This window comes from Pseudopodoces humilis, chromosome 3, assembly GCF_049639895.1.
Source record: "Pseudopodoces humilis isolate 2021_Gansu_Grassland_sample_001 chromosome 3, ASM4963989v1, whole genome shotgun sequence".
Classification (NCBI taxonomy): Eukaryota; Metazoa; Chordata; class Aves; order Passeriformes; family Paridae; genus Pseudopodoces; species Pseudopodoces humilis.
Window position 1 is genome coordinate 98,921,142 of NC_142202.1, and position 17,312 is coordinate 98,938,453.

The 17,312-nt window shown below is 35.2% G+C and overlaps 1 protein-coding gene across 6 annotated transcripts in view; it reads left to right on the forward strand.

Moving 5' to 3' along the window:
• ASAP2 (ArfGAP with SH3 domain, ankyrin repeat and PH domain 2) overlaps positions 1 to 17,312 on the forward strand; it is an 87,344-nt gene that overhangs the window by 52,584 nt on the left and 17,448 nt on the right. For all 6 annotated transcript variants that reach the window (XM_088052371.1, XM_014251483.2, XM_088052372.1 and 3 more), the window contains exons 10-21: positions 1,184 to 1,287; positions 1,397 to 1,466; positions 6,474 to 6,561; positions 8,357 to 8,405; positions 8,514 to 8,680; positions 10,045 to 10,178; positions 10,974 to 11,068; positions 12,802 to 12,991; positions 13,398 to 13,483; positions 13,682 to 13,797; positions 14,250 to 14,317; positions 15,809 to 15,922. In XM_088052371.1, coding sequence (XP_087908497.1) covers positions 1,184 to 1,287; positions 1,397 to 1,466; positions 6,474 to 6,561; positions 8,357 to 8,405; positions 8,514 to 8,680; positions 10,045 to 10,178; positions 10,974 to 11,068; positions 12,802 to 12,991; positions 13,398 to 13,483; positions 13,682 to 13,797; positions 14,250 to 14,317; positions 15,809 to 15,922 — 1,281 coding nt within the window. The remainder of the gene's footprint in view (positions 1 to 1,183; positions 1,288 to 1,396; positions 1,467 to 6,473; positions 6,562 to 8,356; positions 8,406 to 8,513; positions 8,681 to 10,044; positions 10,179 to 10,973; positions 11,069 to 12,801; positions 12,992 to 13,397; positions 13,484 to 13,681; positions 13,798 to 14,249; positions 14,318 to 15,808; positions 15,923 to 17,312) is intronic.

Here is a 17,312-nt window from a genome sequence, read left to right on the forward strand (position 1 = left end):
TAAGTGGTAGTTCTTTAGGGCCTTTAAAAGGCTCAGATGATGTTGTAGCCACCTGGTATGGCTTCCTGGATCACTTGCTGAGAGGCAGGGAGAGGGCACAGGTTGCTTCCCTTGAAAAGGATCACCAAGGAGTGCTGCAGCCTGTGTGGAGCTCAGGTCATTGCTCTCAGAACCGCTGAGCTTCAGCAGTGTATTCAGGATGAACCTGAAATCCTGCAGCTTGGAGGTGTGGAGTCCTAAGTTCTCTGAACAGGGGTGTAGGTGGGAGCTCTGTCCCTACCATCATGTTTAGAATAGCTCACTATCATGTAAGTGAGCTGCTTTGTATCTTTTCCTTACTATACTTGTATTATATGCCATATATAGCACAAGAGTAATTGTGTCCATAGAGCAATGACAGTAGAAAATAAAAAAATGAAAATTTTAAGTAATAATCATTGTTACTGTGTGCATTTAAAAGCCCATTCTGTCATGTTACTGCTGTTAATATGGTGTGATACAAGATTCCTCATTTTCAGGTTCTTGTTTTTTAAGAAGTTGGACTCTGGCAGCAGTGAGTCCTGCCTCTAGGTAGTTCTGAGAGCAGTGAGAAGGGTTCAATTAATCCTTGTCTCTTCCTGTCTCAGAACTGTACTTTCTTCCAGATATTTTGCTTTAAATTATTCTTTTTTGGAAATGACTTTTCAGTTTTCCTGTATGACTCCTGAACTATGTTTCCAGGAGGACTCTTCTGCTTTTCAGACAATAACTTGACTCAGTTTCCACAAAGAAAATCACTTCTTCAAATTGATGTATGTAATTATTTTTTCAATGGAAGAGTGCACTAGCAATTGCAGGTAATAAGAGTCTTTGATGTTTGTACCTTGCAGTGTTTACGTGAGTTGGAAAACCCAAAACTTAATTGAGCAGTGGCTTAAAACCCCCATATATTAAGGCCAAGAGTAAGCCTAAATAAAAGCACGCAAAAAGATTTTGCCAGGTGTTGATGATGGATACTTCTCAAATGTTTTTTGTGCCCTCTGAAAAAAGAAATGGATCTTGTTCTCTCTCACTGAGGAGAAGAAGTGTGTTTCATTTGGCCTGTTGGATTAGAGCAGGAGGGAAAAGCTCTGAATCTCATTAATGGGGGGGTAGTTGGGTTGAAAGTCTGGAATGCATCACAAGTTGCTGTTGATTATTTCAGGATTCTCAAATCCGTCAGAGTACAGCTTACAGTTTACATCAGCCTCAGGGAAACAAGGAACATGGCACTGAGCGGAGTGGCAGTCTGTACAAGAAAAGTGATGGGTAAGTACTGCTGGAGTTTGCTGGGAGAAATATTACATCCTAAGAGCTCAAGCAATATAATATAAAATATGTTTAAAACCTTTTTTTTTTTTTCCCCCCTTTAAAATAGAATCAGAAAAGTGTGGCAGAAAAGGAAGTGCTCAGTTAAAAATGGTTTTCTTACAATTTCCCATGGTACAGTAAGTATTTGTTTACAGTATTTTATGTACATGGTTGCTAATACAGAAAGGCTATGCTGGTCTATATTTATGATTTGGAATTAGCTAAACTTGTGATGCAGTGTTTTAAATATGAGGGATATATTTTTAAGGCAGCCTTTTAGAAATATATCAAGAAATACAGTGTCTAAAAATACAGCTATTTTAATGTTCATTACTGTTAATGGGAACAAAAAGGCTTTTTTAGTGACTCAGTTTGTGTAAATGTTCATATTTTCTTAAATACAAATTCTAGCTTTTTTCTTTTTTTAAGGTATGGCTGGGCATTAAGCCACTTTTTAGATATGAGTTAAACAGCTCTTCATATTTGCAAGATAAACTAAAAGTATGCTGAATTGCTTTTCTCTCCTAGATATGATGCTGGATGGTAATCTGTTAGCTCCTTAGGAGTAGCTGTTGGGGAAAATCAAGTCTAAAAACAGCTTCTACCAGAATGACAGGAAACAGAGAGTTACAAATTCCAAATTACAAATTCCTTTATTACTGCTACCAATATTGGAATACATTAACTATAACTATTAAGCATTTGTTAAAATTTTAAAACTTTCTGTTCTCATGGTTTGGACTTTTGCACTTTGCCTTCAACTTGGTTTTGCTTTCCTGTAATGTTTTTTATATTGTTTTCTCAAAATTTTTAAGAAAGTTTCATGAGGCAAAAAATAACTCAGTGACAGTATTTCCCTGTTCTTGGTGTAATGAACAGTCCTGTTTCTTGGTCCTATTATGAACCGTTCTGTTCTTCATCCTGTTATGCCTGTTGCTATGACTACAAGTTGACCCTGGCAGCTTAAGTGAATCAATCTCTCATTTGTACATCTAACCACAAGCTGCTGCCTTCAGAATTGATAATCAGGAGTTAAGGATGAGTGTTAAGTCAGGCCTGCAAAGCAGAGTCATTACTATGGCTTTGGAATTATCCACTTGTTTATGCCTCTTCTCATTTGGGTGTGTAGGAGTGTGTCTTTGTTAGAGAAGAGTCTTTTGGTGTGTTCTATGCTGGTGTCTCCCTGTGCTGTGATTGTGCTTGATGTTGGACATGCCCTACTGGTACCAGTAGGAATGTAGTTGGGAAAGCTCAGAGCTGGCAGAGGCTACAAAATCCACTTGTGGAGCAGAATTTGAAAACTTTCACTTGCAAGAATGGTTACAGAGTCTATCAAAATACTGTTTTTTTCTCTTTTTATAAGCTGTCTACCAGATGGTCTGGCATTTTTAGAAGCAGTAAGTTCCCACTGAAATCAGTGGAGCCGTAGCTGGAAATCAGTTCCTAAGGCAGATATTCAAATGTGAATTTAGATAGGTGTGCTTTACGGGTTTGGTCTCGATGTTTTTATATTACAACATTAGAAAAGTCCCTTCTTGTTTTAAAATATACTCCTAAAAGGTATTTTTCACTTATTTGCTCACTTCCCCCTTATGTATCAATGAAAATTATGTAAAAAAATAATGTATATTTCACAGACACTGAAACAGATAGAAGTGATTTTGTTTGTTAAAGTTTTCTAGACTGCTCTGAATGTCTTCTGAGAAATTGGAAGGAATGACATTTGTTTCCAAGCTTCTCAGGGCTGATATCTCCTGGCCTCTGAAATATAATATGTTGTTCTCTCATCCCAGCAGTTTGTCAAAATCTCAGAAATTCAATTGTCAGTTTTGCTTTCTTTATCAAGTACAAATTTGTAAATACTTCTCCTTTAAGGGCTAAGTATTCTTCATTAATTTCTCTTCTTTGGTCATGTACCCTTTATGAGGGACTGCTTTGTTAGCCTCTGGAACAGATATCTTTAAGCAATTGCAGGTGCTTAAACTTGCCTGCCAAGTGCTCTGATGGATTAAGAGAATGTTTGGTTCTCTGTCAGTCACCCAGCTGACCCTGTATGTGCCTGCTTGCATTGGCATATGTGCAGAAGTTATACTTTTAGACAACTAATAGCTTCAAAGAAATCAGCATTTGTACATTTAACATACGTGGATGAAAAAACAATGATAGAAAATTGAAACATGTAATTAGGAGTTCCCAAGTCCTTTCTAGATCAAGAAGTCACAAGGCAAAAATATTTCAGAAATATTGGACTCCTCAAAGCTGGATTTGTGTTTAAAGAAGGTTCACTGGTTGGTTGAAAAGAAAAGAATATAAAAGAGACTCTTTATTGAATCTTCTTTTTGTTATTTTTTCTTTACTGCTGAAAACTTCACCATGATGATTAAAAGGATGATCTGAAGGCAGAACAATCATATTTCATCTTTTTATTCTGAAGTTGATCACTAAAATCCAGAAAAAATGCATGATGAAATCAGCCAGCCAGTCTGTTAAGTGGACATATTTGCTCATGCCTTTTGTAAAATCCTCTCTATATCTCATGTATTGTCTCAGACACCTAACTTTTTGATTCCTACTCTTCTGTTTGTTGCTAGAACAGTTTATAAGTCAGTTTTGCTGGATAAAGGTTTGCCATTTCTGCAGGAAGGAACACCAGTTGATGCTCAGGCCTGTGTATGGCATGAAGGTGGCAGCAGTTTTCAGGGTGTTGGCATGTTAACGTGGGTGTCCAAAAACTCAGCAGTAATCTGAAATCTAATTATCTAATCAGAGACTCGATCAGGAAAGTGAATCTCAGAGGTTTCAAACAAGTAGTGTAATAGTTACAGTTATTAGTCTTTTCCATGTCTAGTGTATCTTAATCCTGCCAAGTGTCTGAATCAGTGTGGCTAAGGAGCCTTATCTCCCTTCCCTCACACAGCCTTACTTCCCTTTGTCTTTAAGCTTCAGCTTCTCCCCAGGCAGCACCTGCCATGTGGTGGAAGTGTGTTGTCCACAAGCAACAGTCTTGGGCCAGGGGTTTCGGCTGCAGGATGGAAACATGAATGAGGTGCTATCAGCCACGTGCACAGGGTTTTTAATATTCTTCTTAATGCTGACATCAGGTTAGGAGTTCTTCAGATAAAAGCTCAAGAATATGTACGGATTCCAAGATCAGCATATTGGCCCAGGATATGTTATTGTTGCAGCCATTTCTTTGGGTTCTCAGATAGTGATACTGAGTTATTCTGCTGCATTCTCCTGTCCAGAGGGACAAGTCCTGTGTGCATAGGTCCTTCAGACCTCTCTGAAGAATTTTACTACGTTCATTTACAGCTTCATATTTCATAAATTAAAGAAAACTAATTAGATCCCAAATGCACTTCAGATCCAAAGTCTTGGGGCAAGGGGATCTTCTCTTAAACACGAATTGCATTTTTACATTCTGATAGAGCATGTGAGAAAGATATATATGAGTAGCCCAGTGTCTATATAATTAATAATTTATAAATATTTTTATACATTTATATATAATTTATAACTAAATAATTAAAACTGTATGCACTTTTACTACTAAAAGGAAGCCTGGAATTTGAAAAGCTATTTATTAGGCAGAGAATACAATGCAATTGTCAATAAATTGTCATCTTGCTGCCTCCAAAGCCTCTCTTGGGTATAATTTGTTTTACATTGCCCAGCAAGTGACCTGCAGGTTTATTGTTTCAAAGCTTGCATGACTTTGTTTTGTCTGCTGCTTATGCTGGGCAAAGCATGAGCCTACTATTTCTCAAGGACACCATGCTTTTTTTTTCTTTCCTAACAGGTAAAAAATACATAATTGTTTCCTTGCTTATGTTTGCACATAGTTTTGATATTTTTTTAACTGGTCCTCAGCTATGATGAAACTGTTCTTTTTGGCCAGCTACATTGTTTTATCAGATTGTTTCAAGGGAATCTGTAATATTTTGACTTGTCCCTTGGTCTTTTTTTTTAAATTAAATGTTTTCATCAATAAATTTAGATGAGATTGTGAGAATGTCTACATTTCTTATGATTCATTGCAAGTTAATGACATTATGTAATAGTACAGCTTCATTTCGTAATAGTTTATTTTAGATGTTTAAATCTTATTTTAGCAACTTAGTCTATTAATACTGGTAGAATGCAACAATAAGTGTGGTAATGTGTTTGTGAATATTGCTATCCTTATAATAGTCCTTTCCTAATGGTTTAAATTACTGTTTTTTAGACAATACTGTCTAGAGCAAAGGCTGACTAGTTAAATCTACATTCTGATTTAATTATTCTAAAAGAAGAATGAAACTAGTTATCAATTGTAAGAAATGAAAACCATTCCTCAAATCAAGGTTGCAAACGAGTCTTTCTAAGTCTTACCCCAGGTCTGTAGCTCAGGTAGGTTAAGGGAAAGAAGAGTGCAGAGGTGCTGTTTGAAAAGTCTTTGTAGCCTTTGAGTCTTTCAAAATGCAGGTTCCTCGTGAATCTTGCTCTTAGTAGAACTCTGTTACTTTTTATTTAAAAAGAAACTGAATAGCTGAGAGGAACTTGACTAAAAAATATTTATCATTATCAAATATACATTATTTCACTAGTTTTTTAAGTAATCACCTAGCTCAGTTTATTTTTATATATGTTTGCTGCAAGACTTCTCTGTGAAAACTTCTTATTTTCCTTCACTTGGTTCCCTTTACTGTTTAAAAATTCAGCATCTGTTCTTAACTGGTTAATCTGGGGACCCCTTAATGACATTAGCAGGAGTCAAAATAATTAATTATTGAAAATTAAACAAGTAATTTTTTAAAACAAAATCTCTGAGTGGTAGGGGATTAAACATAAGGATGACCCTGTCTCATTTTTGTACCCACTTCCTCCAGGTAAGTGTTTCTTGTTAGTGGTAATTGAAGAGATTCTACCCTTCTTCCTTTCAAAATTCTAGTGTGAATCCAGTTACCAGTAAACAAAATAGTCAAATAAAAGTAGCTTATGAACTGTGAGGCAGAAGAAAGCATCAATGAAAACCTGGGGTCCTTAAAAGTTTAGCAGCCATTTGTCAAGTCTTTTTGGCCAGTGGGATGTTTTCCTGTGCTTTCAGTCTGCAGGCTTCAGTCAATAGGGATATACTAAAGTATGTATGTTTTATCTTCAAATAGGCTAACCGACCTCCAGCAAAGCTCAATCTGTTAACCTGCCAAGTGAAAACAAATCCAGAGGAGAAAAAGTGTTTTGACCTCATATCACGTAGGTTTGTTGTTCAGGTCTTTTTACTTGCAGCTGATAGCAGAATTTTGCATTACTTCTATAGATGTGTCAGTAATCCACTAGAGCATTTTTGTCATTGTAGAATGCTTCCCTTTACAAAATCCCTTCCTATGACAATTTGACCTTTCAGTTATTTTAGCATAATGCAACTAACTGTGACTGGTTTTTTGAAAACCACTTGTTTTTAAAAGCTCTCTTCACTTCTTTTTTCTGTTTAATTTTCTGCTGTCTTACAGTAAACTATTTTTTTTTTTGCTATGACATTACTTCTCATAATGAAAATGTCCTAGCTGATCATCTTGAAAAGTTACAACTTTTGCACAAGATCAAATGATACTTGTAAAACTTTTTAAAATTTAAGTCTGGTGGTTGCTATGCAACTGTGAAGAAAATATTAAAAACATTTTCTGGTTTTATTATCTCATAAAAGATAGAAAGGTGACATAAAGAATCTCCATGTTAAACCCACCAAAACTGAGTACTTTTTGGATCAGAATGAGATGATATGAAATTGTTTAGTAGAATGTTTCCTTTGTTTTTTCATTAGGATATTTTACTGAAATGTGTATCTCAAATTAGCTGGGGAGAAGAATATAAATGCATTCCTCATTTGTTCCTTTATTGAAGCATAAAATTCTTCTGCATTTGTAAATGTAAGCTGTGCTGCTTGTGTGAATAGACTCAAATGCCTGTGTGCAGCATACAGCACACAGCACATTTCTGCTCAAGCAACTGGGCTTCCCTGTTTAATTTTGCACTTTCTTTGTTGATGATCATGTCATGTTTTGCCCAGTATCAGCTTATAGCAATGTTACCACACACTTGAAAAGGCATAACTGGCCTCTTAGCCTTCTCCAGAAAATTTTTTCACTTCATTTTACTGTAGAGTTAAAAATATTCCTTGTTCTTTACAAAATACAAATTGCTGTATTGTGGCAAGATAAGATCTCTTAATGTAGCACTTTCCTTTCTGTTCTTTCATATATCTTCACTGTCTTAATATTTTCCATGCTTGAAGCTATCTTTTAATACCTTTTAGCCTGAATATTTTTCAAACTTTAGAAATTTTCATCTTAGAATATTTTTGCCAGTAGCTTCACCTGTTATTCTCATCAACTATTCTCACTCCAGCTCAGTCATTAAACTGTATCATATTTTATCCTCCATAGACTTAAAATGTGTTATGCCTTTTTCTTTAGTAGTACACTATGATAAAAATGTTTAGAATTAGAGAAGTAGTAAAGTAAAGAAATGAAAATTGTGAACTTAAAAATTGAAACAGCTTGGGGTTCATGCTCGTTGTAGTTTGGAGTTTGTGTCTGGCAGATTTTTTTTTGAAGTTTTTGATTACTGGCTTTTAAGAGCTCATTTGAGCACTTAAAGTCTTTCTTACATACACAGATAAACTCAAACATGGACTCTATATTTTACTCCCCTCCCTCCCAGCAGAACTTCATACTTGTGATTACTGAGGTTACATCCATAACACGGAACATTTCCTTTGTCCTGCTGCTGCTCGTGTGATAAAAGCACAGCACTGAAGAAAGCAGCTTCTGTTTAAAATGCAACAAGCCACCCTGTGTAAACATGGATGTAATCATAGATGAACTGTAGGTAGCAAGGTCAAACTTCTTAAATAGACTTTTAGTCTGTCAACACACTCCAGTGATGAGAACAGAGACCTCAGGAATCAATTAGATTTCATTGAGAGATTTCTGCAAGATGAGTTTTTCAATAACTTTTTTAATCAGTATGTGAATTATTTATTGTGCAGACGACAGAACATACCACTTTCAAGCAGAGGATGAACAGGAATGTCAAATGTGAGTTACTTTGCTAATTTTATTTTTGACACTGGTGATGTACTGGGACTTACTTGGAACTTCAGAAGTGCCATAACACTTAATAGCAAAATGTTGCTGCCATTTTAGATGGACATCTGTGCTACAAAACAGCAAAGAGGAAGCTTTAAATAATGCATTCAAAGGAGATGATAATACAGGAGAAAATAATATTGTCCAGGAACTGACAAAAGAAATTATATCAGAAGTCCAGAGGATGACTGGAAATGATGTTTGTTGTGACTGTGGAGCACAAGGTGACTCAATTAAGCATATTTCTAATTGGTAAAAATTCTTTGTCTCATGAGAATATTTAAGGTAATGTTTTATGCTTTCATTTTTACTTATTATTTCACAAAAATTATACACAGTAGAATATGCTAACAATTTAATGGAATTACTTTGGTAAGATTGATTTACTATATGCTTATTATCAGAGGGGAGAAAAGTTACTAAGAAGCTTATTTTTCTCCCATCTATTTTGGTAATTTTAGCTTTTGCTTATATAAATCAAACGAACTTACATAAAATGTGTGTTAATAATGTAAGATTTAGGTAAAACTGGGCAGCCATAAGTTACTTGAAGCATTTTCTTAAAACACCTTTTTTCTTTTTTTTTTTATTTTTTTGATGTTTGACTAAGTGAGACAGGGAATATGTATAAGGCTGTATTCATTTTAAGAAGAATGCTCCTGCTGGCTATGGTTTGCAGTGTTAGTTTGGTGATCAATGAATTTCTACTTTAACGCTCTTCAAATTATTTTTAAAATCCTGCTGTTTCCTGTGTTCTTTTATGTTGCAGGGGCACTGCAGGATTTAGGTGTTTTTGATGTAAAACTGTAGCTGCAAACATCAGCTCTGATGCTATATGCACTTTACAAATCGATAGTTACTGCCAGCAATAGGTATTGTATAAAGCAATGGGAAGAGTCAAGCCTGCTGTCTTAAAAAAGGGGAGTGTAAATGGCAACTAACAAACCTTTATCAAACAAATTATTGCAAAGCTGTCTGAATCTTCCGAAATTAATTATTTAGCTGGAAGCTGAGAGACTGATGTAGTAAATGCAAAATACCAGGAGAAAAGACAGTAGAGAGCTATGAAAAGAGAAGGATGAGCCTTAGTATCTTTGAAGTAGTTGAGTGAGAATCTTGTAGTGTGTGCTGTGTGTGCACTTGTGAATCACTTCTGCTTTGTTTAGTCTAATCTATATTTGAAGTACAAAAGAACTCCAACCCTGTAAACATTGTTATTTCAGTTTAAACTGCAACTGTATGCCCAGTTGAGAGTGTGACACCATTATACTGCTGGTGGGAAAATGCAGTACCTGAAAGTTGTTTGAACAATGACAAACTGGAGTGATTAAGGGGCTCCCTTGGATAGCAATGTCTTTCACAAAAATAAAATTTCTCTTCCTCACTTTTTTCAGCATTAATAAAGATCCCATTGTTTTTTTTTTTCCAGGTAGAGTAAATGGAAAGACAAAAATTAAAAAAAAAAAGAAAAGAAAAGATAAATAATGTACAAGACTCTTGTTTTACAGAATTTAATTTGTCTTCTACATTTTCTAGATTAAATAATTGCCTGAATAAATTTTAATTCTGTGGGTGCCTTCTGTTTCAGATCCTACCTGGCTTTCAACAAATTTGGGAATTTTAACTTGCATTGAATGCTCAGGAATCCATAGAGAACTTGGTGTTCACTATTCCAGAATGCAATCACTTACATTAGATGTGCTGGGAACATCTGAACTTTTGGTAATCAAATTGCTTTTATTAACTTAAAAATAGTACTGTAAAATACTTCTAAGACAAGTATATTTTTTGTCACTTTAGCAAGATGTTCCCATCCTGAACTTGTCTCTGAACAAAGACAATTTAAGAAAGCTTAATTTTTGAAGATGTCCTGGCTCTATGATGCTTGTATCCGCAATCATCTGTTCTGTTTATGCTGGAAACATAAGGTTTATTGGAACCTCCTGGAACATAGTGTTCTCCTGTAAATTTTTTCTTATCTTAGAACTCAAGTTAGTAGAGGCTTCATATTTTTAGTTTTTTCAAATCTTTATGTCCTGAGTTGCTTTTTTAAAAAAACAGAGCTGTTTGACATATAAATGTGCCTCAGATTAAATATTGGAGGACTTCACAAATACTTAACCCATTAATTATTTAGCATTATTTTAGAAGACAGCTTTAATCCCCAAAGGAAAAAATGTATTCAGTTTTGCTACACAATGAAGTTACCACTTATCAGCTCCTCTGTGACAGATCCAATGTGTGTTCTTATCCAGCACAAAGTGTTTGCATTTATTGTATGAACTGGTTTCTTGATGGATTATTCTGGAGTTATTTGTTCATGTACTAAATCCCAGCTGAAAACTCACATCCAAAAAAAGTCCCTAATCTGTTTGTTATTGCTGACATAGCAGCAGACCAAGGAATCAGAAATGAGAGGTCTCAACTCTCATTTTCCCTTTTTCTCCCCTTGTTATGTGTGTGGCTAATAACTGAACATGTTTATTAATTGAGCTGTGGGATTTTGGTTTTTAACAGCTTGCAAAGAATATTGGGAATGCTGGATTTAATGAGATTATGGAATTCTGTCTTCCAGTAGATGAAATGGTCAAACCTAATCCAAGCAGTGATATGTAAGTAATGAGCTGATACTTCTGAGAAAGGCAGGCATTTAATTTAATATTGCTAAGGGGCTGTGTCTTAATGATTTGCACTGGTAGGCTATGGAAGATGTGTAATATGTTATTTATGGTCTTATAGCTGAGGAGTAAACCTTTCTTCTGATTCTTTGCATGTCTGTTTTATTGAGTTTTATCTAACTGGTACCTTGCCTTATAGTAAGGAATATCTTACCAACTCTTTGAATCATGGTTTGTGGGACAGAAACAAACTGTGACTGGTTGGGAACCTTAAAGACATACAAAGATAGGGATTAAAACGAAAGCAATTAATTTTGTGCTATTTGAAAACAAAACAGAAATTGTAATAAAGTGCACATTTACTTGAAAGATACAGAACAGCATTTAGAAACTACACTAGGACAGAAGTCCATGTGGAATGAAGACAGAACATTTAACTGAATTCCTCGAAAGCACTGAGCAATGATGGCAGAGATACAGCAAGGACAGCTGCCTACTTGGCTGGATACTACTCACCATAAAAGAGCTAGTAAACACTATAGAAATAAACACAGAAGAATTGGCTCTGGATGAATCTGATTTTACATTAGGTAGATTTTTAGCATTCTGACAAAACCAGTCTTAAACAAGGCAGTTTAGATAATTTTTGACTATTACTAATTTTGACTAATACAGAGTATTAATATTAATAATTTAAATTACTAATAATTTTACCATATGCTGAATTAATATACTAAGAGCACTTCTAAAAAATTTTATTTAAAAGGACCATTTAGTTTGATACTTCTGCTTATCAAATTTGGGGCTATTTTATTGAAATGAGAACCTGAATACTATCAAATGCTTTATGAACAAGAGTTATCCATTCATCCAATATATTATTATTTATTGGGATTTTTTACTTCTTGCCTATTACTTAGTATCTTGATGATGATGACTTTGTTAAATGTCTTCTGTGCAATGCTGTGTACATCCCAAGAGCTGGTAAGGAGTTATGCCTTTGGGAGGCAAGCAAGTTCCTGTCTTGCAGTGATGGGAAGAGGAGTAGATGTGTTACTGAGCATCAGCAGCAGAAGTGGTAACTTGTGCTGAGTCAGGTGGACTAAGTTTTTATCTCAGTTTAGACATGTCACTAAAAGCTCCAACACATTCTTCCTGTTACAGTTGTGGTGAAGAGTTTAAAGAACATACTCACTGCTGTGAGTTCAAATTCAAGGCCTGGGTAGTCTGTGCAGAGATATAAGACAGATTTATTTTTTTTTCTGTTTTTGGTTTGTTGTTGTGGGGCTTTTTTGGGGTTTTTTTTAGGGTTTTTTTAATTTGTTTTGTTTTGTTTTTTGGTTGGTTGTTTTTTTTTTTGTATATCCCGTGCCTTCCATCCCTTTCCAGCACATGTAGCAGTACCATCAGGTAAACATAAACCTGCAAGGCAACATAAACCCACATTATGAAGCTTTGATGTATCTTCTGTACATAGAGCTGGGTAGTCTTGATCTCAGTATCCTCACAGAATTTGGATGAAGAAATCTGTGGTCTGTCTTTGTATTGGATATTTGATTCATTTTCTGTAACTACATTTCATACTTGAAATATGAGACTACATGGTTACATGCATAATTAAAAAGAGAAATTATCATAATGATTTCAAATGACTTGCATGTATTTATGGAAATGTTAATGTGTATCTTCAGCTGAAAGTTATAGAAGCAAATCATATTCAATTTCAGGAATGCAAGAAAAGATTACATTACTGCCAAGTATATTGAGAGAAAATATGCAAGGAAGAAGCATGCAGACAATGCAGCTAAATTGCATGCTCTTTGTGAAGCAGTGAAATCAAGAGACATTCTTGGATTAGTTCAAGTTTATGCTGACGGTGTGGATCTCACAGAAAAAATTCCACTGGCCAATGGCCATGTAAGTGTTGTAAATTTTATTAGACAGATTGTTGTAAGTGCAATATGCACTCGTTAATTAAAAGTTATTTGAAATAGTACCTGAAACACAGTTCTGAATGCATGTCCATTTAATGATGTAATTGAACAGCAAAAAAATAAGATACTAAATATTTTAATCTAAAATTGTTTCCAAGTACTATCTTATTTTAAATTTATTAAAACATTAAACATTAAATGAATAACCTGGAAGTTTTCAACCCATTTATTTACTTTAAAGGAACAAAAGGAGCACAGTAAATCTTCAGATGTTTCAATGGTAGCATGTTTGAATATTTTGAAAATACACATCTTAATTGATTTGATTTATGTCTTACCAAAACTTTTTCAGAAGAAGAAACAAATGTCTTTTGTCATTTTATTCTTAGGAGCAAGATGAAACAGCACTGCACCTTGCTGTTAGATCAGTTGATCGAACATCCCTTCATATAGTTGATTTTTTAGTGCAGAACAGGTAAGTATGAAAGCTAAATATTGACACTGCTTTTATGTAAAAAAATCTAAATACTAAATAAATACAAATACTAAAGTACTGAAACTGTATTTGCAAATGTAATTTTGTTCTTTGAAAATCCTCTAAAGAGAGTGGCTTAATAATATAGGGCCAGAAACTTATGTTTAATTACCTTTCTTTTCTCTTGTACTCCAAAAGTGGCAATCTAGATAAACAAACCTGTAAAGGTAGCACAGCCCTGCATTATTGCTGTCTAACAGACAACGTTGAGTGCCTCAAACTGCTGCTGAGAGGGAAGGCTTCTATTGAAATAGGTAAAAGGGTAATGTGTTCTTTGATTTCCTATTTGTCATTGCTTCAGATAAGAAACAGTGAAGTTGGAATAAGTACATTTTCTCCTCCATTGTTTATCAGAATTCTGTGAATATAATCTTCATTATAAGAGTCAGTATTCACTATTTATTTCAAGTTTAAAATTGACATATATTACATTTAGTGTTTAAACAGATTTAGATTTTTAATTGCTGTTTTGTTGTCAAGTTGTATACTGCCATTTCATGGTTGTCATTCATATGTATATGGCATGTTGAATTGCTATTGCTTGTCATGTTCAGAGGGTTGATGTGAGTTGGACCTGCCTAAGAAAGAAAGAGATGAGTTTTCGAGTGTGTTGGTCTAGTATTTCAGTATGCAGGTTTGTCTTTAGTAATGGACGTGTTAATAGTGACACCTCTCATCATACATTTCTTTTTTTGCTGTAATATAGCAAATGAATCAGGAGAGACGCCACTTGATATAGCTAAACGATTAAAACATACTCACTGTGAAGAGTTGGTGAGTATCGAGTCATTCTGTATGTGCATTTCATGTCTGATAATTTAACAGTTTACAGTTTACAGCTGAATATTCAGTGAATATATTCCAGATGCGATAGTGGTATACTAGAAATAGTTATGTCCTCAGAAATAGTTATATGCTTACATAAAGTTATATGCTTTTAAGAAAAAAAATTATATTTTACTTCAGATGCATCAGAAATGCTAAAATTTTTGAGGCCAGGGGTGACTCTACTGAGCTATTAGTCACAGATGCACAAGTAAGATTCCCTTATAGGTTTTTGGATGGCACATAGTTGTGTGGGAGTGTTGAGCTGCTGGACAGTAGGGAGGCTCTGCTGAGGGATGTAGATGGGCTGGATCAATGGGCTGAGGCCAATGGTAAGAGGTTCAATAAAGCCAAGTCTTGTGTCCAACACTGGGTCACAGCAACCCTCTGCAGTGCTTCAGGCTGGGTGGCCAAGAAGGCCAATGACATCTTGGCTTGTATCAGCAATGGTGTGGCCAGCAGTGGCAAGGCAGTGATTGTCCCTCTCTACTTGGCATGGCTGAGGCCACACCTCGAGTCCTGTGTCCAGTTCTGGGCCCCTCACTACAAAAAAGACTTTGGGGAGCTGGAGTAAGTCCAGCAGAGCTGGTGAAGGGTCTGGAGCAGAAGACTTAGAAGGAGTGGCTGAGGGAGCTGAGATTCTTTAGGATGTTGAAAAGGACGCTCAGGGGTGACCTTATCACTCTGTACAACTACCTGCAAGGAGGCTGTAAACAGGTGGGTGTCTGTCCCTTCTCCAAGCAACAGGATAAGTGACCAGGCCTCTGGTTGAAGCAGAGCAGGTTTTGATTGGATAGTAGGAAAAATTTCATGTGAAAAGGGTTGTCAAGCATTGGAACAGGCTGCCCAAGGGAGTGGCTGAGTCACCTTCCCTGAAGGTATCTAGAAATGGTGTTGGTCTATGGTTTAGTGGTGGATATGGTTGTTTTGGGCTCATGGTTGGACTTAATGATCTTGAAGGTCTTTTCCAACCTAAATGATTCTATCAATCTAAGTGTCTGACATCTCCTTGAAATCTAATTACTAAAGTATTTTTTATGAGTGAAGGCCATAGATGAAGGTCATTACCTTGTTGCCCAGAGAAGTTGTGGATGCCCCATCATATTAGGGGAGTCAAGGCTTCTTAATAAGTGACTCTGATTCAGGAAAACTGCCATTGCAGTTAATTTCTTTGAATTTCAGTTTCTAAATCAAAACAATGTAGTGCTTCTTGTCAGAAAATGGAGAATGGATCTATGATGGTTAATGAAATGTGTTACTGTTGTTTTATTTGTGTTGTATTTGGTAACACAGCTTAATTTAAATTTACTTCAGTGCAGTAACTTTCCAGCTGGGGAAAGATTCTTTCTATATGTGGACTTCGTTTGCTTCTAATGATATTGTTTTAAAATAAGTACTGCACATAATGTAAGTGTCAACAGCTGTCTTTTTTTCCCTTAGCTTACTCAAGCACTGTCTGGAAGATTTAATTCTCACGTTCATGTAGAATATGAATGGCGGTTACTTCATGAAGATCTGGATGAAAGTGATGATGATGTGGATGAAAAGCTGCAGGTTTGTATCAACATTATTTTTCTGTACACATGTAGGTGTGAAGTTCATAATTATTTCAATAACTTTGCTTTTTACTATAGGTATGAAGACACTGAGAAATGAATTTCTGCAGTAAAATGCAGTAGCTGAAATTTTTATTTCTGGAATTATAGTTTGTCTTCTTTTTCTTCTTAAATACAACCCTGTGGTGCCAAATTATAATTACCCATGTGTTATATCATCTTTTCAATCAAGTCAATAGTTGGTTTTAATACATCAGGAATTTTGAGTTCTGCTGATTGTGAAGCAGATCTAACATGAACTAGGAAAATTGCCTTTACAAAAGAAGGCATCTCAGACTATCGCCTCATGTTTGTGGAACATCTCCAGTCAATGACTCTATTTTTAGAACAGTTTATGCATTGTTTTGTCTTCAACTGAAACTGTGCATTAAATAAGCTACATCCATCAACAAGCAGGGTAGGGTCTTAATTCTGAATCTCACATATAAAATAATTTTTCATTTTCATGCTTTTCATACCTGAAATGGATAGTGGAGTTGTGGTACTTTTAGGTCCAGAATCACAGAATGGTTGTGGTTGGAAGTCTAACCTCCCTGCAGAATCACCTGGAGCCAGTTGCCCAAGACCATGTCCAGATGGCTTGAACAATGGTCACATTACAGAACATTTCAATAGCACAGAAAATTCATTGCATTTTCAAAATTTAATTTCCTAGTTTAGGGCCCAATTTGAAAAAAGTATTTTAGCACGTAAACACACAGGTAAAAAACTGTGTTTTGACACCTAAAAATGACATGAATTTCTAGGGAACATATAATTTGAAATTATTTATAGTCTCCAAAATACTGATGACATCCTGAAACTTTCATAATTTGAAGTATTTAATGTAAATATTGAATGGGCGTTTGTTCTTTGTGTGTGTGTGGTGTTATAATTGCTGATACCTTTTCTACTTTCCTTATAAAGTACAAGGAATACATAATAGGCTTTATATTGATCTTCAGATATTAGAAAACATCTTTTGAAAGCATCTAACAAAAACCCCTTTCTCCTCTGGATAATGAAATTTGACTTTTTCTTTCTACAAGCTTTAGCATTTTAATATTTCTCTGGCAAAATCCCCCATCTCAACTAGGGCATGAATTGCTAACATTAAATTAATGACATAAAACCAAAACTTGTGTGTTGGGTTTTCCTTTGTTTTCAGATATATTAAAACCTGACAGTCACAAGTTTGTTTCCATTACTTTCATAGAATCTCTTTAAAATTGTTAGGTCATCAGACCATTAAATTGACTTAAATGTTTTGGAGACTAAATTTGGCATCAGTAATTCCTCTGTTGCAAAATACCATTTTTACAATACTGTGTGTGCATAGAACTCTTTTC